The sequence below is a fragment of the Hippocampus bargibanti genome, linkage group LG01 (genome assembly GCF_051943395.1).
Source record: "Hippocampus bargibanti isolate YZ-2025 linkage group LG01, ASM5194339v1, whole genome shotgun sequence".
Lineage (NCBI taxonomy): Eukaryota > Metazoa > Chordata > Actinopteri > Syngnathiformes > Syngnathidae > Hippocampus > Hippocampus bargibanti.
The window spans coordinates 37,555,364-37,575,576 of NC_142734.1; the positions used below are offsets into that span (position 1 = coordinate 37,555,364).

The 20,213-nt window shown below is 44.1% G+C and overlaps 1 protein-coding gene across 1 annotated transcript; it reads left to right on the forward strand.

The window, feature by feature from the left end:
- The first annotated feature begins 1,608 nt into the window (after positions 1-1,608).
- Positions 1,609-8,248, forward strand: sox18 (SRY-box transcription factor 18). The gene is made up of 2 exons (XM_089015494.1): positions 1,609-2,454; positions 4,384-8,248. The coding sequence occupies exons 1-2, from the start codon at positions 2,076-2,078 to the stop codon at positions 5,610-5,612; spliced, it is 1,608 nt and encodes a 535-aa protein (XP_088871620.1). The 5' UTR covers positions 1,609-2,075; the 3' UTR covers positions 5,613-8,248.
- The last annotated feature ends 11,965 nt before the right edge of the window (positions 8,249-20,213 follow it).

The window sequence follows — 20,213 nt, forward strand, 5'->3', positions numbered from 1 at the left end:
TCCACTCGAGTGGACCATTAGCCAGGAATTAATAACTGAGCCACCTTTCTTAATGATGTCCAGTTTTTCTTGAAAAGTCCGTCTTGAAAATGGCTTCAACAGTAAATCTCCAATCAAATCCATTTCCTCTCCTCCTTCAGCCATTGTGGCTTGACAAAACTACGATTAAATCAACACAATATATTTGCTTACGCAGCTCGCTACCGATACAGTATGCTAGCTCCCGCCAGTACGCTCTTGTCACTAGCGGCTTGTGATCACAGCGTGATGGCTCGTGACGAACCAATCACAGTGTGCGAAAACTCTGACGTTGACCAGCGCTTTCAAGAAGGCGTTGGTACCCGTTTTGGGTTGTCTACTCGAAATCTGATTGGTTAGAGCAACACCGATCGACACTTGTGATGCTCCAGGGCCCGCAGAAATGATTAGGAAGGCGTTCGGGTAGATTTCAGACCCTGGTAACAAACGATGGCTGAAATGTGATTGGTATAATGCGTAAAAACAAAAACATACGTCTGGAAGCAGCACAACAGGCGAAAAGTAATGAAAGGGAACTGAAAGACAATCTGGAAATATTTCATAAAAATTCAGGGACAAAATATAATTCACATGAGTCTGTGATTCAGATATTTTGAGTCCAGCAGAGAAGCCTTTGCAGGCCTTGACGGTCCGCCACTGCTGTCAATTCATGCTACAATACGAAGCACATGAGTATTTACGGGATTTATTTTTTTGGGTCAATCTGAGTCATCATCCATGATCAAATTGCACCTTATGCCTGTATTGGTTTAAAAAAGAAACCAAAACTTCCCCTTTAACCTGGGAGGTCAATTTTATTGACACCATCTGGCCCGAGGGGCCAGATTTGACCTGACATCTCATTTCTTGTGGCCCCTGAAAGCAAATCCTGTGTGTTGACTCCCATCATTGAGTCAAATTCAAATCCGTACCAACTTTTTATATGTAGAATGAAAAATAACTGATTTCAAAATTAGTCATAGAAACTACATCAAGTGGTTTCTTAGTCATCATGTTCTGCCTTTTTATAGGCATATTTCAATGGCATAAATGCTGATTGAATTCTAAATCATATTACTTCAAAGGCCTTTGACAGATTCCACTGCATGAACATACATCTGCGAGTGTGTGTGTGCGTGTGTGTGTGTGCGTGTGTGTGTGTGTGTGTGTGTGTGTGCGTGTGCATGAACATTTGTAATGTTTGTGTGTGTCTTAAATGTGTGTACTGAAGTGTGTGAGACACGGTCAATTCTCATTTGGGCACAAACAATGGGACCTCTCTGATTACATCTCCCCTGTACAGGGGGCAGTGTGTGTGTGCGTGTTTGTGTTTGTGTGTGTGTGTGTGTGTGTGCGTGTGTGCGTGTGTGAGGGATGGAGAAAAGCAGGGCATGGGTAGGGGGAGTGCTCAGAAGAAAGGGGGTACTGGTGGTCCTAAAAACTTTGCCTCCCTCTCTTTTCCTCCTCTGTGACCACCACTGTTTCCTCACTCAAACACACACACACATACACACACACACATACACGGGTCCCCACCCCTCACAGGTTCCTGGCATTTCATTGGTTAAATTCACATCTATGAGTGTGCGTCATTGCCATTGTAAGTGTGCGTGTGTGTGCGTGTGCATGCTCCACTGTGAATACACATATGCATATATAAAAATATGCTGAGCGTGGGTCGGTGAACTGCGGCCACAAATTGTCAAAGTTCTGAGCGGGAAGGACAGATGCGAGTCAGTGAGTCAGACAGCCCGTGCAGATCCAGCAAACCAGTCGCTCCGAAACGAAGGCAGTGGGAAAAGCTGAGGCTTGGTGGAATATCTTCTGAGGAATAGTTTGGTTTCCGTCCCATTGTCCCGCCCCTGTCGGATCTCCATGTTTGTACTCGGGATTTGCGGTCCAAATCCCTCACACTCTCCCGATCCGTCTCCCCTTCATCTGAAAGCGTGTGTGCTTCTGCCTGAAACTTGTCAACCCAACAAAGTGAGACAGACATTTGCAGAATTCCGTTTGGACTCAAATCAAAGCAAGAGCCGGAGAGCAAGAGCGGTCCTGGAATGAATTTAAGCGAGTCCAGTTTGTCTCGGGGGACTCTGCTGCATCCCGGCCAGGTGCCTCTCGTGAGTCCGACGTGGGCCTCAAGGACCCCGAGTCCCGCTTCTGATCTTGAAATGGGCTTTGAGCAGAACATCTCCGGAGACTGCAGCTCTCCCGGTGACCACGGAGGCACCGGGAGAGCGGAGCCCAGGGGGCTGGCCGCAGAAGGGGGTCGGAGTCCAGATCTGGCGGGAGGCTCGGGCAATGGGAAGGCCGTGGGGGGTGAGCAGAGGATCCGTAGGCCCATGAATGCCTTCATGGTGTGGGCAAAAGATGAGAGGAAGCGACTCGCCCTGCAGAACCCAGATCTTCACAACGCTGTACTCAGCAAGATGCTCGGTAAGACAAACACGACCTCGCAAAAGTTGCCTTTCAGAGCCTTTTCAAATTTTACTAACGACGACTAATGACCAGTAGTCGTCGTTAGTCAAAGTTCAAACCCTCATTTTTGGGAAACAATCAATAGTTTAAGAGGTCATTTTTTTTCCCCTCATATTTGGGGACACTTAAGGCACGGACGGACGGGTTGCCTGGTCTCATACCATCTGGTAACATTTCATATTATGAAGTGAAAAGTGCATCAGGATTAAGCAACTCGGCACAGGACAACTTCATTTGTAAAATAATAAACACTTTCACCCGATAACTACTTTTATGGTATATTGCATATATTCAGGTACCGTAATGCTCCATAGGAATTGCTACAGCCGTGTCATTTATTATATTCCAGTTTATTTGTGCTTTGTAACTATATAGTATTTGTTTTTTAATTACAAATGGAAAAAAAAACACAAATGAATTTTATTCGGTCAAAGAAGTAAACACCTATCCCAACTTCCATGCATATATTTATGACTATATGCGTCATGCTGTTGTCATTCAATGCCTGTTTGCTACACTTCAAATAATTTAACATGTACCAAATGAAGGATACCGATTTGCTTTGGCATGTGTGCTGCAAATCTGAGCAATTTCCACATTACACTAGATTTTGAATTTGTGTGTGTGTGTGTGTGTGTATAGGACCAATTCAAAATCTTATTTGCAAGATACAGAAGCTATTCTATCAGCTCTTCTCTATCTTGCAAAGAGCCTGAAATGTTGCAGCAGAACCTCAAAGAACTTTGTGCAGCGTCCATGTGGTCATGATGTCATAAATGTCAGAGTTTAGTCAAAGGCTTGAGACAAAGTGACCGCAAAACAACTGCAAAGTGGAACGTCATCGGCATCGGTATGACCAATGAAAAAGGGTGCACTGTTGGCTGTCACCTTTGTGAGATGATTCACCAAATTCATTCAATGCTGACATTTTTGTGACGGAATGTTGGCCTCATACATCATACATACAACTTGAAACAAGACATCCTGTATATGCGTCTCAGTTTGAGAAACATAGAATGACTTTCATACAATTCCAAGATAACGTTAAAATATGTCAGCACAAAATGTTATTTTCTTGATTATTTTCATATTCAAAGATAGTTCACACTGCGATGCAAATTTTAATATTCAATTGAAATAGATAAGTCTGTGTAAGCTCTCAGTCGTACAGGAGAAACTTTGTCAGCAAATTAAAGTCTTACTGACTTTAGTTTGCTGACAAAGTTTCATGGATAAGAAGCGAAACACCTTCAAAGAAGTCCAGATGACGGCTGAAGAAACCTTTTCATCGATGAAATAGATATGTGTATATTTGTTTGCTTCGATTGCTTAGCTATGTTGTACTTTGTAAATGTCATTGCTTAAATTTATGGTAAAGTTGAAACGGTTATATTGCTTCAGCAGAATCATCACACAATCCCAGAGTACTGGTTACCAACCTACGCAAATAAACAAATGAGTTCAAGACGCCATCATGTAGTAAATTCGATAAATGTTGATGAACCCGCCGACACTCTAGGGGGACTTTGATTTGACTTGTAGCGCTCAAGCTGACACTTTGTGAGGCTTTGGATATTTTTGCGAGCATGTCAAGGAAGAAATGGGATGACAGAAAGCTTGATATTCAAGAGAGAAGACGAGAGGCTCATCAAAACATCCATTTTTGCCGCCAGACTTCACAGTTCAATGTACACTTTCCACAGAGATCCGATGTGCTTGTTTTTTCTCAGCCTCACTTTTCTTTTTGCCGGCATCCATTTTTCCAAAAGCCAAACAGCCTCTTTCCCCAAACCTTTTACATATTGTGTTGTAGTCTTTCACCCTAATTGTCTTTGAGGAAATCAATCATCCAACATGTTTTAACTCTCTTCTCTCCGTGTCCACCAGGCCAGTCGTGGAAGGCATTGAATTCTTCGGAAAAGCGTCCTTTTGTAGAGGAAGCGGAGCGCCTCCGCCTTCAGCACCTCCAGGATCACCCAAACTACAAGTATCGGCCTCGCCGCAAGAAAACCACAAAGAAACTCAAGCGCGTGGAACCGGGTCTCTTGCTTCACAGCTTGGCTCAGAGCCATAGCGTGGGTCCTAGCATCATCCCTGGAGAAAGTGGCTCTGCAACCTCTCCGTACGGACACGTGTCTCACCACCACCATCACCGCTCCCACCACCTGCTGCCCTCTCTGGGCCACTTCAGGGACCTCCAGGCACCGGGGCACCAAGAGCTGGAGAGTTACGGCCTGCCCACACCGGAGATGTCCCCTCTGGATGTTCTGGAAAACGGGGCAACGGAATCAGTTTTCTTTCCCCAGCATGCACAGGAGGACGCGGGGATGGGAGGCTGGAACGGCTACCACCACCCCCACCGCCATAATCCGCATTACGGCCATCACTATGGCAACCGCCACAACCCCATGCACGGTACGCCCGCACAAAGCCGCAGTCCTGGAATGAATGTGGGGGCGAACACCTTGACTGCAGGTCGTAATCCCAGAATGGCCTCGGTCGAATCAAACATGGCTTCGAGCATGAGCCCGGTTTCTTCAAGCGGTTCTCGGATGATGTCAGCGCAAACACCGGGCCGCCATATCACTTTGAGGAGTCCCATGAAATGCCAACCACCTTCCCATGACTCCTTGTCCTATCCCCAGTCCTCAATCAGCCTCCATGAGACAGTGAAGTCGCACCAAGGCTCCCAACCGGTCAGCTACTACGGCCAAATGTATGGCAGCTCAGGCTCCAATTTCCCCCCGACTCACTTGGGCCAGCTTTCACCTCCTCCTGAGCCCTCCCCCAATTCTTGCTCATCTTTCCTCCCTCCTGTGCAGCTAGCAGACCCACCTCATTTAGACTCGGCTGCCCATCTGGGGCCATCTTCTTCGGCTGAATTCTGGTCAGAGGTGGACAGGCATGAATTGGAGCAGTATGTAAATATGGCAAGAACCAGAGAGGAAGCCTTCGGACAAAGCGGCGTTGGGTCCAAGGTTCTGGTCTGGCGTGGTAGCGGTGGCGTTAGCAGCGCAGAGAGAGATGGCGGTCGCGACGAAGGAGTCAGCCCTCTTATCTCTGCTCTTTCTGATGCTAGCAGTGCTGTCTATTACAGTGCATGTATCACGGGCTAGCACTTACATTTGTATATGGACTTTCGCGTGGTTTGGATTCATCCGAAACACTGATGGGACGTGTTAAGCTTAGATGTTGGGTTAACTCTTAGTCTTGTTTACACCCACGTGATCCCAATTAAAACACAAAGGAACATCGAGGGGAAAAATGTGCCGCTTTCAAACAAAATGCTGGTCAAGAAGTCACTCAGCAGTAAATACTTAAAAATGGAATGCATTCCTTGGCTACAATGTGCTAGCTGTGTTTTCAGTTAACAGCGGAGTGGCCCAATATGTCACAACATTAGCACTTGTGAGTCAATCTCATTTTTGGATCTCTTTGAAAAAGGCGATTACAACACCTAAACTTTGACAAGTTAAAAGATGACTGCGTGATTATGCATTCATCATTCAGGTGCGGTTGCGTTCAGAAGTGACTAAAGTGTACCGCTGATTAACTGGAAGAATTCACCATCAAAGTGAATGAAAGACACATTTCAAGGTCGGTATTGAGGTTTAGATGAACCGAAGATGCTTATTTCACGGCAACATGAAGGCCAAGCTCAGGAGACAAAAGGGGCTCGTGGGAGAACTCGATCCAACCTCCAAACGCATGTTTCCGGGAAAGCCTCGGCCACAAAGCCAGAGTGGATCGCTGAGGTCTCCCACAAGCTATTCGGATGTTTTACAAGATGGCTTTACGTTTGTTCCTGTGAGAGAATTGTGATATATTTCTTATTTCCTCAATTGGTGCCAACATGTCTCGTGGCAAATGTGACCCTTGTGCGGATTAGGAAGTATTTCCTTTGAATCAGTAGGCGTCTCAAACACGTCTCTTGTTTAGTTGTATGCAATGAAAAAAAGATGGAGCTTCAGGCCCCAATGCGTAGATGATGGAAACGTTCAAATTCCACGATCACGATCATCTCTGGGATTCGTTTTTCTTTCTTTTTTGGTGGGAGTGCGGGGGGGTGGCGTATGTGCCAGAATTGGCCACAATGTGAAAGCAGTACAACAAAAACATGGAAGTGCAGATGATACGAGGCCGGCCGGTGATGATTGCCATGTTTTCTTCATGGTCTTTAAACCGCACTGTTAACATTGGCGCTGGTTTCTCGTGCTAATCCATAATGTCAAATCAGCATGGCACGCAGGCAACAGAAGATTCCGGCAGGAGCCACGTTTCTTTCGCTGTCTGGCATCGCATCAGATCACACAAAGAGGAAAATGTCACGTTTCAAGCCTTCCATTTTGAACGCTTGTTTTGCTACCCCACGTGTGACATTGTTCACCGTGCAAAACACTTTTCGATGGAGTTGATGTGCAATTCTGTGAAGGGGAAATTGAAGTATAACATGTTCTCTTTGCACTGGGTTTATTACGTTTGCTGTAGAGAATTTGAAATGAAAATGTACTTACTCTTAAAAAGGCTGTCTTTTATTTTATTTTATTTTCTATAAATAGTTGAGAATTTATTTGCTTTGTTTACCTTGTTTGAACTCCGTCTTTAAGCTGTGATGATTTGAAAAAAAAAAAAAAATCTCCATACATCAAAGTGCATTTTCACGGAAAGGATATTCACCAACATTAATTGGGCTTAATGTTCGAAAATGATTCATTTATTTCATCAGAAGTCCATTGGCTCTGTGTTTTTTTTTTAATTCACTGATGTGTATAATCTACATATTTAAAATGAATCATTTTCCTGTCAAAACTATCGTATCGCTCCAAGGCGCGTTGACTCTCAACTGATTTGTAGCAGGATTGTTGTCATTTCATGCTAACTCGATGGCAAGTTTAGCTCAAAATGAATGTGATCAATGTGAACATCTCCCGCTCTTCCTCGGGAGGCATCTTTGTGTCATATCACGTTTTTGCATTGTGCATGTCACTAACTGAGAAGGATCCGGCAAATCTGTCCCAACATTGACTTCGATCAATGCAGAAAATGTCCCCCTTTAGCCAGATTAGCCGTTTTACTGCAGAGTATATCGGGAATGTGTGGTTTTGTCTGTGCTGGGAAAAAATGACAAACCAACCCCCATCCCAGTCCGTTTTTTCTTTTTTTGGTAGATGTTTATACAACATGTCGTTTTGTTGCAAGCGAGATCTTGAATGTGATCTTTCGCTACATCTGTTGTACGTTAAAGTCACACACAATCTATTTTGCGACATGACAAAGGAGATCGAATAATATCAAGTATGTCGTACAATATTTACCACACGGTTCCTTTGTGGCTGAATTCATCTTTTCCGAGTGTGTCCTCGGAGGGTTGAAGTTCACTCGGAGAAGCAACATTCTGACAAAGTCCTTCTTGTTCTTCTTCGCCAGCATTTTGTTCCCACTTGAATTAGCTGTGACACACAGAGAACATCAGAGGGGCATTTCTTTGGAGTCATGCAATAACTTTTTGCTTCTAATTATGTGCAGTGAGGTTGGGGTGGCGGGACAAAAAGGACATTTGACTAACATTTGAAGATTGATACAAAACAGCATCAATAAATTCCAAGAAGGATTTTTCCCACCCATTCACAATCTGTTTGGCAGGGACATTTTGTAGACGGAGTTCTTTTCTTTTTGGGATGGTTTGGGTGGTCTGTACATGCTTCTGTACTGTTTTATGGGGGAATTTGACAAAATAAACACTTAATAAACACAGCAGTGTCTTTTTGGTGGGAAATTTGTAATCATCAATGTAAATCAATTGTTTTCTTTGATTAGTGGAGGGACAGCGCACCAGAAAGCTAACGCGAACTAATCTAAACCACTCGATCTTCAATTTCGAATACATTTGAATAGATTACTATTCAAGCAAAACTTAGAAAACATCTTAGAAAGAAAGATAGATTTTATAAGCGGCTCTATGATGAGCTTTATCGCTTGAAATGCGACTTGATGTAAATTTCTGTTAATAGTCACTTTTCTTTGTCTATTTCCTTTTTAAATTTGATGTTGCCTTTCCTGAAAATCTCTGTTCCAAATGGAATTGTACAACCTCAGCAAAAAAAAAACTGAGCCTGTCAGTCACCTTATCATCCGGTGAAATTTGAAGCCACATTTTTAGCGACATGTGCTAGCTCTTATGGATCACAGATGAGAGTTCATATCATATACATATCAGAGTTCAAGAAGTTTTAATAAGAAAAATAAGACGCGCGTTAGAATTGGACAATTCATCATATGGCATTACACCCATTATCATTTGAAGATGTTTGGCTGGCTCATTTGGAAATTTCGTTGATTAGCAACCAAACAATTCTAAAGAAGCTAAATGTCACGTTTTAAATCAACAAACGCACAAAGAAACATTTCTTTTGCGTCTTGGAGATGAGCGCCAGGTGCTGATGTTGAGATCACAGTGTCTCAGCCACATAATCATGTCAAGTCGTCTTAAGAACCACTTAGGACAAGTTTCACATCCAATCTTGTGCACGGCGTCGGATCGCGCAAGACCTCGGAGAAGCTGAGTTGCAAAACCGCAAGTTCTTACAGGAAACCACATCACAACACCGAGTGTCGGGGGAACTGCGGTCCTGACGCAAAAGCATCCAAATCCTGAATCCAAACGATTTGAGGTTTTCTATGAAGAACACACATTTCACAGTTCTTTCGCTTGATGTTTCAGGGTAAGTCATCCAAGAAGCCGCACTGAAAGCTCAATGTACAAGTTCGCACCTTGTTCAGATTGAATGAACAAGTCCAGGCATGATTTACGTTGTCTGGAATTGTGTTTGAAAAGACATTATATGACATAGGATGGATATAAAAGTCGATCCAGCCTTGTTCAAATGGCCAAACCCGGATCAGTCATTCTCAATCTTCTTCCACCATGAGTGGAACCTGTAACCTGAACAACTCAACTTCATTTAGTTAAATGGCTAGTAAAGTAAAACTTAAGCGGGAAAAATCACCAAGACTTTGAGGCGATCCAAATGCCACATGTGGGTTAAAAATGTCAGCGTTGACCTGACTGCAGAGGAGCGTTTAACCTGTCTGACGTGAAAGGGGATCAACTGACCTAGACGTCCTATTTCCTGTTGCAGTCTAAATTGCAAGTTACCATGCCATATTCATCAAATTGCACGTTATCGCTGGGAAAATCTTCCTCTTTTTTGTGTTTGATAGCACCTTTTTACTCACTTTGAGGTGTCACATTTCTTTTCAACGCTTACCAGAATAACAGAGCGGGACGGCACAATTTCTAAGACCGCAATAAAAATCAAGGCGCTGTACATGCTTCCATCTGAATTTTGTTGGTATTTAGCACAGTGAGTGAATACAATCTGAAACAAAATGTTGCTCTTTTCCGCAGCTGCAACCAGAAACAGTTTCAATGATGCAAACTGTGACACCGTCTTATCTATGGGAAACGAAGCATGCCCGCAAGACGCGACCGTAATGGTTTGACAAGTGACTTATCGTGATATCAAACCAGCAACAGCAACAATAGCATTTGTTATTGCTTAGATTTCAATTCCTTCTGAGAGCCGCGTTTGCGCTGCGCTTGTTTGGTTTCGGTTGACAAATGGTTTTCATTAGTCACTGACGCTGCATGAGTCCATCTGCCAAAAGTCGATGCAGGCGGCGTGGGTTCAGTTAGTTTCCCCTCGGCGACGGAGCGCGTTTGGTTTGTCCGTCTGCGTACGTGCCCGGTGACCGACTGCCGACCGGTCCAGGCCGCCGTCCGCCCAAAGTCTTTTCCAGCCGTATAGAAAATGAATGAATGGGTGGAATGGGTCAAGCTGGAGACCATTATGACTTGTGCGCACATGTTGCGCAATGCTGTGTGTTTACGCGGATAAAAAGCATCGCGGTGTCATAAAAGACGTTCAAAGGCTGCGACATTGACTTGCTGAACTCTCATCGCAGCTTTCTGAATGCCCAATGTCATCGATGGCTAACAAATTCTCCCAGAAGGTCCGCTGGGGTGGACTTTGGAGGGCCATGTGTTTGAGAGAAAGAGAGAGAGTGGATATATAGAGGGAGAGGGGGTGAGACAGATCGAGAGAGAGAGAGAGAGAGAGATGGGGGCGAATGACAATGTGAGAGTTGGAGGGATTTTCCGTGTTTTTTATTTGGACACGTGGTCGTGTATGTGTTTGTGTATGTGTGTGTGTGTGTGTGTGTGTGTGTTGTGCCAACTGCAAAGTAGGTGATCAGGCCATATGGGATTTCTTCAGTGGACAGAAACGAAAGCGGTTCAGATATCGCTCCTTCTCTGTTTGCACTACCAGAAAAACAGGACATTCAGCATTTTCTGAAATAAAATCTATAGACCTTCACCCCAATTTTTCTGTGTATGTTTGCCAAATTTGAATGTTTGCCATTTGTACAGTTTGTTTTGATCCAATTGACAAAGAAGGCAATTAAAGCGCACAACACAAGGTGCAGGCAGCTTTTGTGCAAAATGACTCCGCCATCCATTTTGTGCACTCATCCTCATTGGAGTCTTTTTTTTTTCAAAAATACAAAAAATACTAAATAACAAATAACAAATAATATGACGACACAAAGACACTAGCTGTGTTCTAGATGAAAGAGGAGAGGATCAAAGCCTCATGTTCAGCAGCGGAACAGGGAGATCGTGGTGGAATGTGCACGTCTACTACAAGCAAACACGTTGCTTAAGGAAAACCATGAAGGAGTTATAAATAAAGTTATAAATAAATGCGCTCAGAGTTTACTCAGCGTGACAGATGACCGTCTGAACTCTGCCTGGACTCCATGTTGTCGCGAGGGCGTTGCGCTTGCCTTTTGCCTTCCTCCAACCCCCACCACTTCCCGTTTCCTGTCCTTGCAGGAAGTAGCGCCGCACTCACTTCCTGTCGGCGGAGGGACTTTACGGGACTGTGAGTAAATTTGCTGCGAGGCGTGAGGTCACGGCAAATTAGGAAGGGAACAAAATGGCCACCTCTTTATTTCAAGGCCGCCAGCAAAAGTGAGAGAGTTCAGACAAGGTTCACGGCCATTTTGTTCTTGATTCTGCTCCGTTGAGCCGTGACGACGCAGGAGCGGAGGTGGCGCTTCAAATGAGCAAAACGGCGACGATAGCGTCTCTTGCTTCATTGCCCTCTGGTTTATTTCTCAATGGCTCAACAGCCCATTTTAATCAGCAAAGGCTTTTTAATGGTCACTTTATTTCTCGCGCATCAGCTTTTTCCAATATTTTGTACTTTTTGGACTTGCCTTTTGATATATATATCTATATTTCCCAAACGTGCGCCGGTATGCCTCCCGCCGTCATTGCTTGCTCCCGTTTGCCACAGTGAGCCGAGGCGTGGCTGTTCTGAGCGCGCCCGGGTTGGCGGCCGCGGCTGCCAACGACTCGTGCGCGGGTTGTGGCTTGAAATGCCGAACCGCCAGAAGACCAGTGGAGGCCATCCAATACCGTGGTAACGTCCGGCCAGCGAGAATCCCAGTCAGCATAAAGTTTATTTTTGTTCATCACGCCGCCAGACGAGAGGGCAAAATACATTAGATTGCATATCATGTAAAACATGATCAATATAAACCACTTTTGTCATTCAGCCTCTATTTGTTTGGCTTTTCCGAGCCGTCCATTTGCGCTATTTGCCAAATAACGGATTTGCTTCCCGAATCAGTTTTGCCCATATTGAGAATTTCAATTGGTAATAAATCTGTTGTACAGCAAAGTAAAAACGTATTAGCGGCGATATGGTTCCGATTGAAATGTTTCCACCTTCCATTGGGCAATTTGAGAGGAAGAAAAAGGTTCCCCGTGAAATAGAAGTGACTGCAACAAAGCAAAGAGGTACTTTGATGGCTCCGCGTGACATGATTATCCAAATCCATTGAAAGTAATCTTGATCCAGTTAGACGGCTGGAAAAACCACATCAAGATGTGGTTGCGGAAGTGCCACCGTGCCACTTTTTTATTGCTCTTATTCTTTTGAATGATGCGGTAACTGAATCCAATTATTCTCTTTGCTGATTGCTCGGGTTACATCTAAAGGTTGTATTCCCTGTAGTAAGGCGTGTGGCATTCATTTTTGATGACAATTCTTTGGTGCAGGCCTGCGACATTTTGACTGAGCCGTCCGTGTGCAATCTACAAGCACGTTTCTGTCAACGTGTGAGCATACCTGTCAACTAATAAATATAAAATAGCTGCCCTTATAAATGACGACAATTCCCGTCGAAAAGTTGGAGTGCGCCGCACATTATTTGAAATCTTCTTCTTTTCTTTTGGACTTTTCCTTTGGAGGGGTCACCGCAGCAGTCAGAATCAGACTCCTCCGTCTTCAGAGGCTTGATTGGCATGTTTGTTTTGGCCAAGTTTTACGTCGGATGCCCTTCCTGACACAACCCTCTGTATTTGTCCGGGCTTGGGACCGGCACAAGAAGAAATGTTATTTTAAAAAATGCGGGGAAAACAAATAAGTTGACGTCAATCAAGTCATCAAAACCATTCCTTGATTTAAAAAAAGAACGATTTCATAACCTCTGTGTCAGGTTTTCTCCGCCCGAACCATTTTGTTTGGGACGTCCTGCGGTTGAAAAAAAATGTTAGCGATAACCCACTCTGCATGGCTATTTTTAGGAATGGAGTCTGTCTGTGATCCACAGCTTCTATTTCCAAACCTTCGACTTCAGCCTTCTGGCTATTTGCGTGTCCAAACAAACAAATGTGTTTTATTTCTCTTTCTGGCTAGCTTGGTTTCCCTGAATGGACACGCGTGGGTCTAAACACCGGCTTTGCGAGGACAGCGGTGATGTGGAAATCGCTCTAAAATTAACTGGAATTTCAGCCCTTCGTTCTATCTTTGTGCGCCGGTGGTTTTGTCACGGTAAGCGGCCCCGAGGCCACGTGGGAGGGCGAGCAGCGTGGCGACCCGGCGTGACGCCGCGGCCAGCAGACGCAAAGAGAACGAACGTGTGGGAAAGTGAAAAAAGACCAGAAGGGGAAAAAATATCCCAGTCATACTCAAAATAACCTGCTTATGGTCTGCTGATGGTAAACTCAATGTCCGAACTCGGTTACAGATTTGAGAAGTGACCTTTTTTAATTGCAGTCACCTTTGGCGACACGCTTAATGCAATTAAGGCACGATAGGGACAATATCTGTCAAAAATCCCCATTTTGTAAGTTTGAGGCTTCACCTTTCAAGAAACTGGGCATGGCCGCCGTATCGTTTCAGCGTCTCTTTGCATCGCTCCCATCTTTGTATTTGAACTTACTTTAAAAGAAACGACCAGCCGGGTTACCATAAAATTAAACTTAGTCGTGTTGTTTCGTGAAGGCTCAGTGACCTCTCTGATGTTATCATTGAGACATGATGCGGGTACTACATATGATCCAAATCTAAGTTGCTGAAGGCTTAATGTTGGGCTAATATTTCATCACCTTAGACGACACACGCAACGTAACCACCGGTGACAATTTCACTCGTCTACTAAAACAATGCGCAGTGATATCGAAAGTAGTCACCGAATGCATGTTCGCTGAACACACACACACACCCTTCAAAGATGTTTCATTCTTTAAAGATGGGAATTCTGCCTTTCCGCCTTTATTGTGACAATATTTTCCGAGACATTCCCGATTGCCAACGAGATTTGTGGGTCACAGCTTCGCCGTCCTTAAGAACAATATCCGCAAGTTGGCGTACAGCCTCAAAAGTGGCTCCAAGCAATGCTGAGTGAAAAATAAATAGGTATGGGTCGTATATGGGACAACGCAACGGCACTCAATGCTGGAGCTGGAATCGGCGTACGACATTATATATATATATATATATATATATATATGTGTGTGTGTGCGTGTGTGTGTGCATGTGTGTCTGGAGCCACAAGATGGAGTGTGTGGTTAGCCACTGGTGTGTTCAGGGACCTCGGTCTCTCTCTCTCTCAGTCTGCTGCTGGCTGTCTCACAGTGTCATTTGGCTGGCTGTACAGGTCATGTGAGCAGCATGTGTAAAGGATTTAGTCCACCACAACTCATAGACTGGTGCTTCACATCCAACCTTATTATTCCCATCACGTTCCAATGAAAGAGGTCCAATGCCCTGACGTTGTATTCTTTGGAATTTCACCAACAAAACTGGAAGAGCCATCACTCAGCGACCCTCACAAAAGCTTCGTTCGGCGAGTACCAATGGACTGATGGGTTTTGTTTTTATTTTTATTCAGTTTATTTCTTTATTTGCTTTGACTTGCAAGACCAAAATGCATAGTGGCAGCCACGTTACTTCACAGGAAGAAAGGTTTAGGAGGTTTAGTATTACGTCCATTATCTCGACTACTTAAGGGTCACGTCCGTGCTAGAAAAGCACATCTTGAACTGGTTGCCAGTTATTTGTAAATATTCTTCAAAAAAATAGTCCCCAAACTGTTTCAAACAAAACTAGCTAGCGATCTATAAGCTATCTATTTAACTAGCTAGCTTTCTCAATAGCTATCTATCTATTCGCTAGCTATCTAGATTTCGATCTATTTGAGTTACTTCCTGGTTCAGTGAACACCGGCGCGTGTGGCTGCTGCTACTCATCCACAGAAAAACGTATCCTGTGAATGTAAAGTGACATTGAGAGTTTTGAAAGGCGCTTATAAATCAAATGTATTATTATTATTATTATTATTATTATTTATTTATTTATTAAACACGAAACAAAAACAACTGCCCTTTGGGTATTTGAGACATAGAACGAAAAACATGAGATGGGCAATTAGCATCTATTGTATGTGGTGCTGTTGTCACCCAAGGCAACAGACAACCCAAACTGCAGTTGGGTACGCATGCAGACAGTATAACAGTACTCACATGGCGCACGTAGGCTTTATCTTTTGCAGAGACCGACGCGTTGTGGCCTCCCGATTGAAAAGTAGAAGAGAGGCGACAATCAGTCTGGCTTGATGTCTGATTCATACTGCCCCCAGGTGGCAAAGACGCACACGTGTAGCAGATTGAGCAGCAGCCATTCATCGAATCGCCCCGAATAACGAACATACCGATAAGACCTCTGAAGATGGGGGGACACTGATTCGCTGTGGCGACCCCTTGAAGGGAAAAGCCCAAAGCAAAGGAAGAAGAAGAAGAAGAAGAAGAAGAAGAAGAAGAAGAAGAAGAAGAAGAAGAAGAAGAAGAAGAAGAAGAAGAAGAAGAAGAAGAAGAAGAAGAAGACAGGGAAATGGTCTTTGGCCAACAAGAGGCTTTACTGTTGGGATCTGCTCCATTTCCCCCGACTCTCCCCTCTCTCACTCTCTCATCCTCCCCCCTGCATCCTTTGCCATCCATATGGGACCTCCTGACTGGAAAATCCCCGCATTGTTTTCACATTTCACCTGAAGCGGAAGCATTGCAAGTTGCAACATATGACGACACGAAATCAAGTCCCGACGGAACCGCAATAAAAATGTTCCACCTCAGATGCAAAGTCATAAGCTTGTTGGGTTTGCCTCCCAAGAGGGCCTTTGACTGCTCCTTGGTACAATCAGGCTCAGGACTAGCTAGCACCGCCAGAAATAGACTGCATAAGAGAATTCTTATGCTTATGAATATTTCCAAATTGTCTTTCGGTTTCCTTTCATTACTTTTCCACTGTTGTGCTGCTTCCGCACGTACGTTTTCGCTTTGAAGCATTATACCAATGACATTTGAGCCATCATTTGTTACCAGGGTCAGAAATCTACCTGGACGCCTTCGCAATCAGTTCTGCGGGCCCTGTCGCGTCAACTGTGTCGAGCAAACGGTTGCTCTAACCAATCAGATTTCCAGTTGGCAACCCAAAAGGGGCAGCGACGCCTTCGTAAAGGCACTGGTCAACGTCTGAGTTTTTGCTCGGATCACAAACCGCTAGTTTGATACTGGCCAGAGCTAGCACGCTGTAGCTGGAGCAAGCTGCATGAGCAAATACATTGTTGTGTTGATTTAATACGTAACAGTTTTGTCAAGCCACAATGGCTGAAGGAGGAGAAATGGATTTGCTTGGAGATGGCCTGTGAAAGCAATTTTCAAGACAGAATTGAAGAAAATATGGACATCGTTAAGAAAGGGGGGTGGGTTATTTCCTGGCTAATGTTACCCTCTAGTGGACTTGTCGTAAATCTCACCACTTTTTTTCAGTCTGGATTGATTGGAGACGTAGCACTACTGAAGGCCTAGCCATGAAATCCAAGGCCCGCCAATGATTTTTAGCACCCCAAAAATAGACTTTTGTCATGCATAGCATTCCAAATCTGAAATGAGAATATTTTTGCCTTTTCATCTCGTCGTGTCAGCAGGATAAGTGAGTGCCATTGAATGCTGATCCGCATGAGGGTGGCGGGCTTGCTAGCTCGAGCAGATCCCAGCTGTCTGCTGGCAGGAGGAGGGGTACAGCCTGAGCCGCTTTTATATTTGCTCTTTTTTTCCAAGGAATGGGGTGCCAATTGCCCACTTCTGGTCCGGGGACACATTCCAGACTTCTTAGAACACGAGTTAGCCACTAATCACGGCAAAATGAACGAAAGCGGCAGTAAAAGGTAAGGAATCACTATGTGTCCTCCACTGGTCTAGTCGTATCAGCAGGATAAGTGAGCGCAAGTGCAATCGGGCCATTGAATGCTGACCCGCATGAGTGTGGCGGCTCCGATGTTGTATCTGATCTGATAAGTAGTAAATGAAGTGAGTAAAGTACATTTTCAATGCCTTAGATCTTCTCATTTCACTTTCCTGCACAAGAAAACCGGCTGCTGCAGTTGTTTTTTGAGTCAAATGATTTATGTAGAGTGGCTGCCTTTACAGCAGCTCCGTTATTTTGTTTTTTCTACTTCTTCCTTTCCTCTTCTTTTCATAACTTTGCTGCTGTGAAATATACATTTCTCCACTGTGAGACTAATAAAGGCTCAGCTAATCGAATGTATTTTTACATGTTCATGATGGCCTCGAGTACAAAATATTACGTCGGTTATTTTTGTTTTTCTAATTCAATCACGGAATTGTTTTGTTTTCGTGTGCAACAGCCACCGATGAATTTACCTCGCTCTTCCTCGCCGAATCGAATGTTCCAATTTCCTCTGGTTTCCCTGGAGACGACGCCGATTTTTCGGCTCTGACTCGAGTATTTTCTGGTTGTGCCCAACGGGTGGCGGCAGGTGACAGTCTCACGCGATGCTATCGTTGATCAACGAACTGGCGGCAGCACGGTGAAAAAGTGTTGAAGCTTCAGGTTAGACAGAGTTTACAAGTTCATTCACAGTCGAGGTACGCGCATTGAACAATCCAGAAATGCACAACTGCCTTTGTAATGTTTTTCTTATGTTGTTTTGCGACATGAAAGGGGAAAAAGAACAAAAACATCACATCAGTGTGGTCTCTATAACAATATCTTACGAGGATGTCGTGAGAATGATTTCATTGGTTGCTTAATGTGCTCGAAGCACATTTAGAGTAAATAAAAATGGAACATACGTCATTCTCAAATCAAGTCTTTTCAAGATAAAGACTCATTAAAACTGAATATTTGAGTGCGTGCGAGGAGAGAAATCATCTTTCTTGGTCATCCATCTTCTCCTTCTCTCGTCAGAGGCTCATTAATATCATAATGAGACGGCTACCATTTCGGACACGAGTAATTCATCCTCACTGCCGTGACTAAATAATTGAAACCAGTGTTGATGTTCCAGGAGGAGGCCAGGGGCAAACTTGGGGACTTCAGACAGCGTGACATATACGTGTACTGTAATTAGAAAAGAGCATTCGTTGTCAATGAAAAACTACATGCAGTAAATAGATCATGAGTATGCGAGTCCAATTCATGATGACGTGATCCCGTTGCCTGCGCCAGCAGCAGTATGTACTATATCAGCCACACGAATGTGAAAAGAGAAGTTTGCCCTTTATGGTGACTACGAACAGTCGTGTGCTTTTATCAAGTATTCTACATTTGATCCTTGATCAATGCACATACAATATGTCTATCATTAGTTGAATCTGTCTTGATATATCAATTTTCTGTGAGGTTGCACAGCCGAGTGATGAGCACGTCTCGTAGACAGTCTGGAGATTCTCGTTCAAATCTCCATGGAAACATAACGTGGTTCGGTCTCCCCATGCTTGTGTGGGATTTCTCCTCATACGTCCACTTCCTCAAGCCTTGTGTTTCGCATTAGACAACGGATCATTTTTAAAGCAGGAAGCAATGCCACGAATATAACAAAGTACACATGTATGGAAATCTTTCTGTGAGTATTGTTTGTGAACCAAGTCTGCTCTGTGTCGCAATTTGCAAGGTGGTGGTGGTGGTGGTGGTGGTGGCGGACCCCCAAAAAACAGACAGGAGGGAGGAGCGGGGTCCGTTTGCCAAATTGTATAAAATAAAGTCTGCAGGAAAAACATGTCAAACAACAAAGCCATCACAACAACAACAAAAAGTCCAAAGTAGAAAAAAAACCCACGAGTAAACACGTCTGTGTAAGCTCTCAGTGGTACAGGAGTGGTCCATCGATGACAAGGTTTCTTCAGCCGTCACGACGAGTAAGCCGCGACAAGACAAACCGAACCTGACAGGGTGAAACAAACAATGACAATGACGTTGTGCCAGGAGTCCGTTTAACTGCCACTTATTAAAAGGACCGACGCCTGTGCAGCTGCAGGCGGGGGCCCACCAGTCCGAGCCATTCGTCGCAAACCCATGCAAACGTCACACTGACGCAGTTCAATTATGGATCACTCAGCTAGTTTCAAGCAGTTCTCACGTGTCATAATAACGTTGAACATTTTTGAGGACGTCTCCCTTACTAACGTGTCGAGCGTTTAATGAAGGCACAATAGCACGCCATTTTATTTACAGTGAGTCAGGAAAGTAAGTGTGCATGTACACTTTATTGTGAGATCAGTCCCACCGGACTGCAGTGACTCGCAATCAACGCTTTCCACAACGGAAACATCAATCGCTCCTCAGATATCGAGCGATTTACTTGACACTTGAGGTGCTGCGTGCTTGCTGGCATTGAATTTGGTGAGAGTTTCAAAACAAATGAGAGCACCAACACCAACTGAGTTGAACTAGCAATTACTCTTATCAACACGTTGACAGCATGAAAGAGAAAACAGGTTGGTAGAACTTCGCCAGATTCAAGAAAGGAGAATATTATGAATTCCTGTATGACACACAAATCATGAAATACACAACACAATACACACTCTCATTTTTCATTTACAAGTGCACTGCTAAGTATACACGAAGGCAATCGTTCGTGTGCTTTTTAAACATCAATATTAGACTAAAGTGATCACTGTGAAATTAGTATGCAATTCAGAGTCACTCTTGTATGCTTCCTTTAAAATGTAATAGATTTCAGACTGCAGTAATATGCAGTCACTGACACAAAATCAATATTTAAAGCAGAGGTGGAACGCTGCGGAGATCACTGGGATCCCATATGTCGGATTGTGCACTGATCTGAGACCTTCAAATGAGCTTCCTTTTCTCTGAAAATCATTCTGGCTTGTTTATTAAGAGCCACGCAGATTAAAGGGGGAATCGTTGCAAGTCTGGAGAAAAACAAACAGTTATTTGTGCAAAGAATTTACTGTCAGAGTTTGGCAACAAACCACACGTTCAGAATGTACGAATGCAGACAGAGGTCAAATGTGTTTGCAGCAAAAAAAGGGAGGGACA

Coding starts and splice junctions, on each gene's coding strand:
- sox18 (XM_089015494.1), top strand. CDS start 2,076: ATGAATTTAAGCGAGTCCAGTTTGTCTCGGGGGACTCTGCTGCATCCC. Junction 2,455..4,383: donor TGTACTCAGCAAGATGCTCG/GTAAGACAAACA, acceptor CGTGTCCACCAG/GCCAGTCGTGGAAGGCATTG.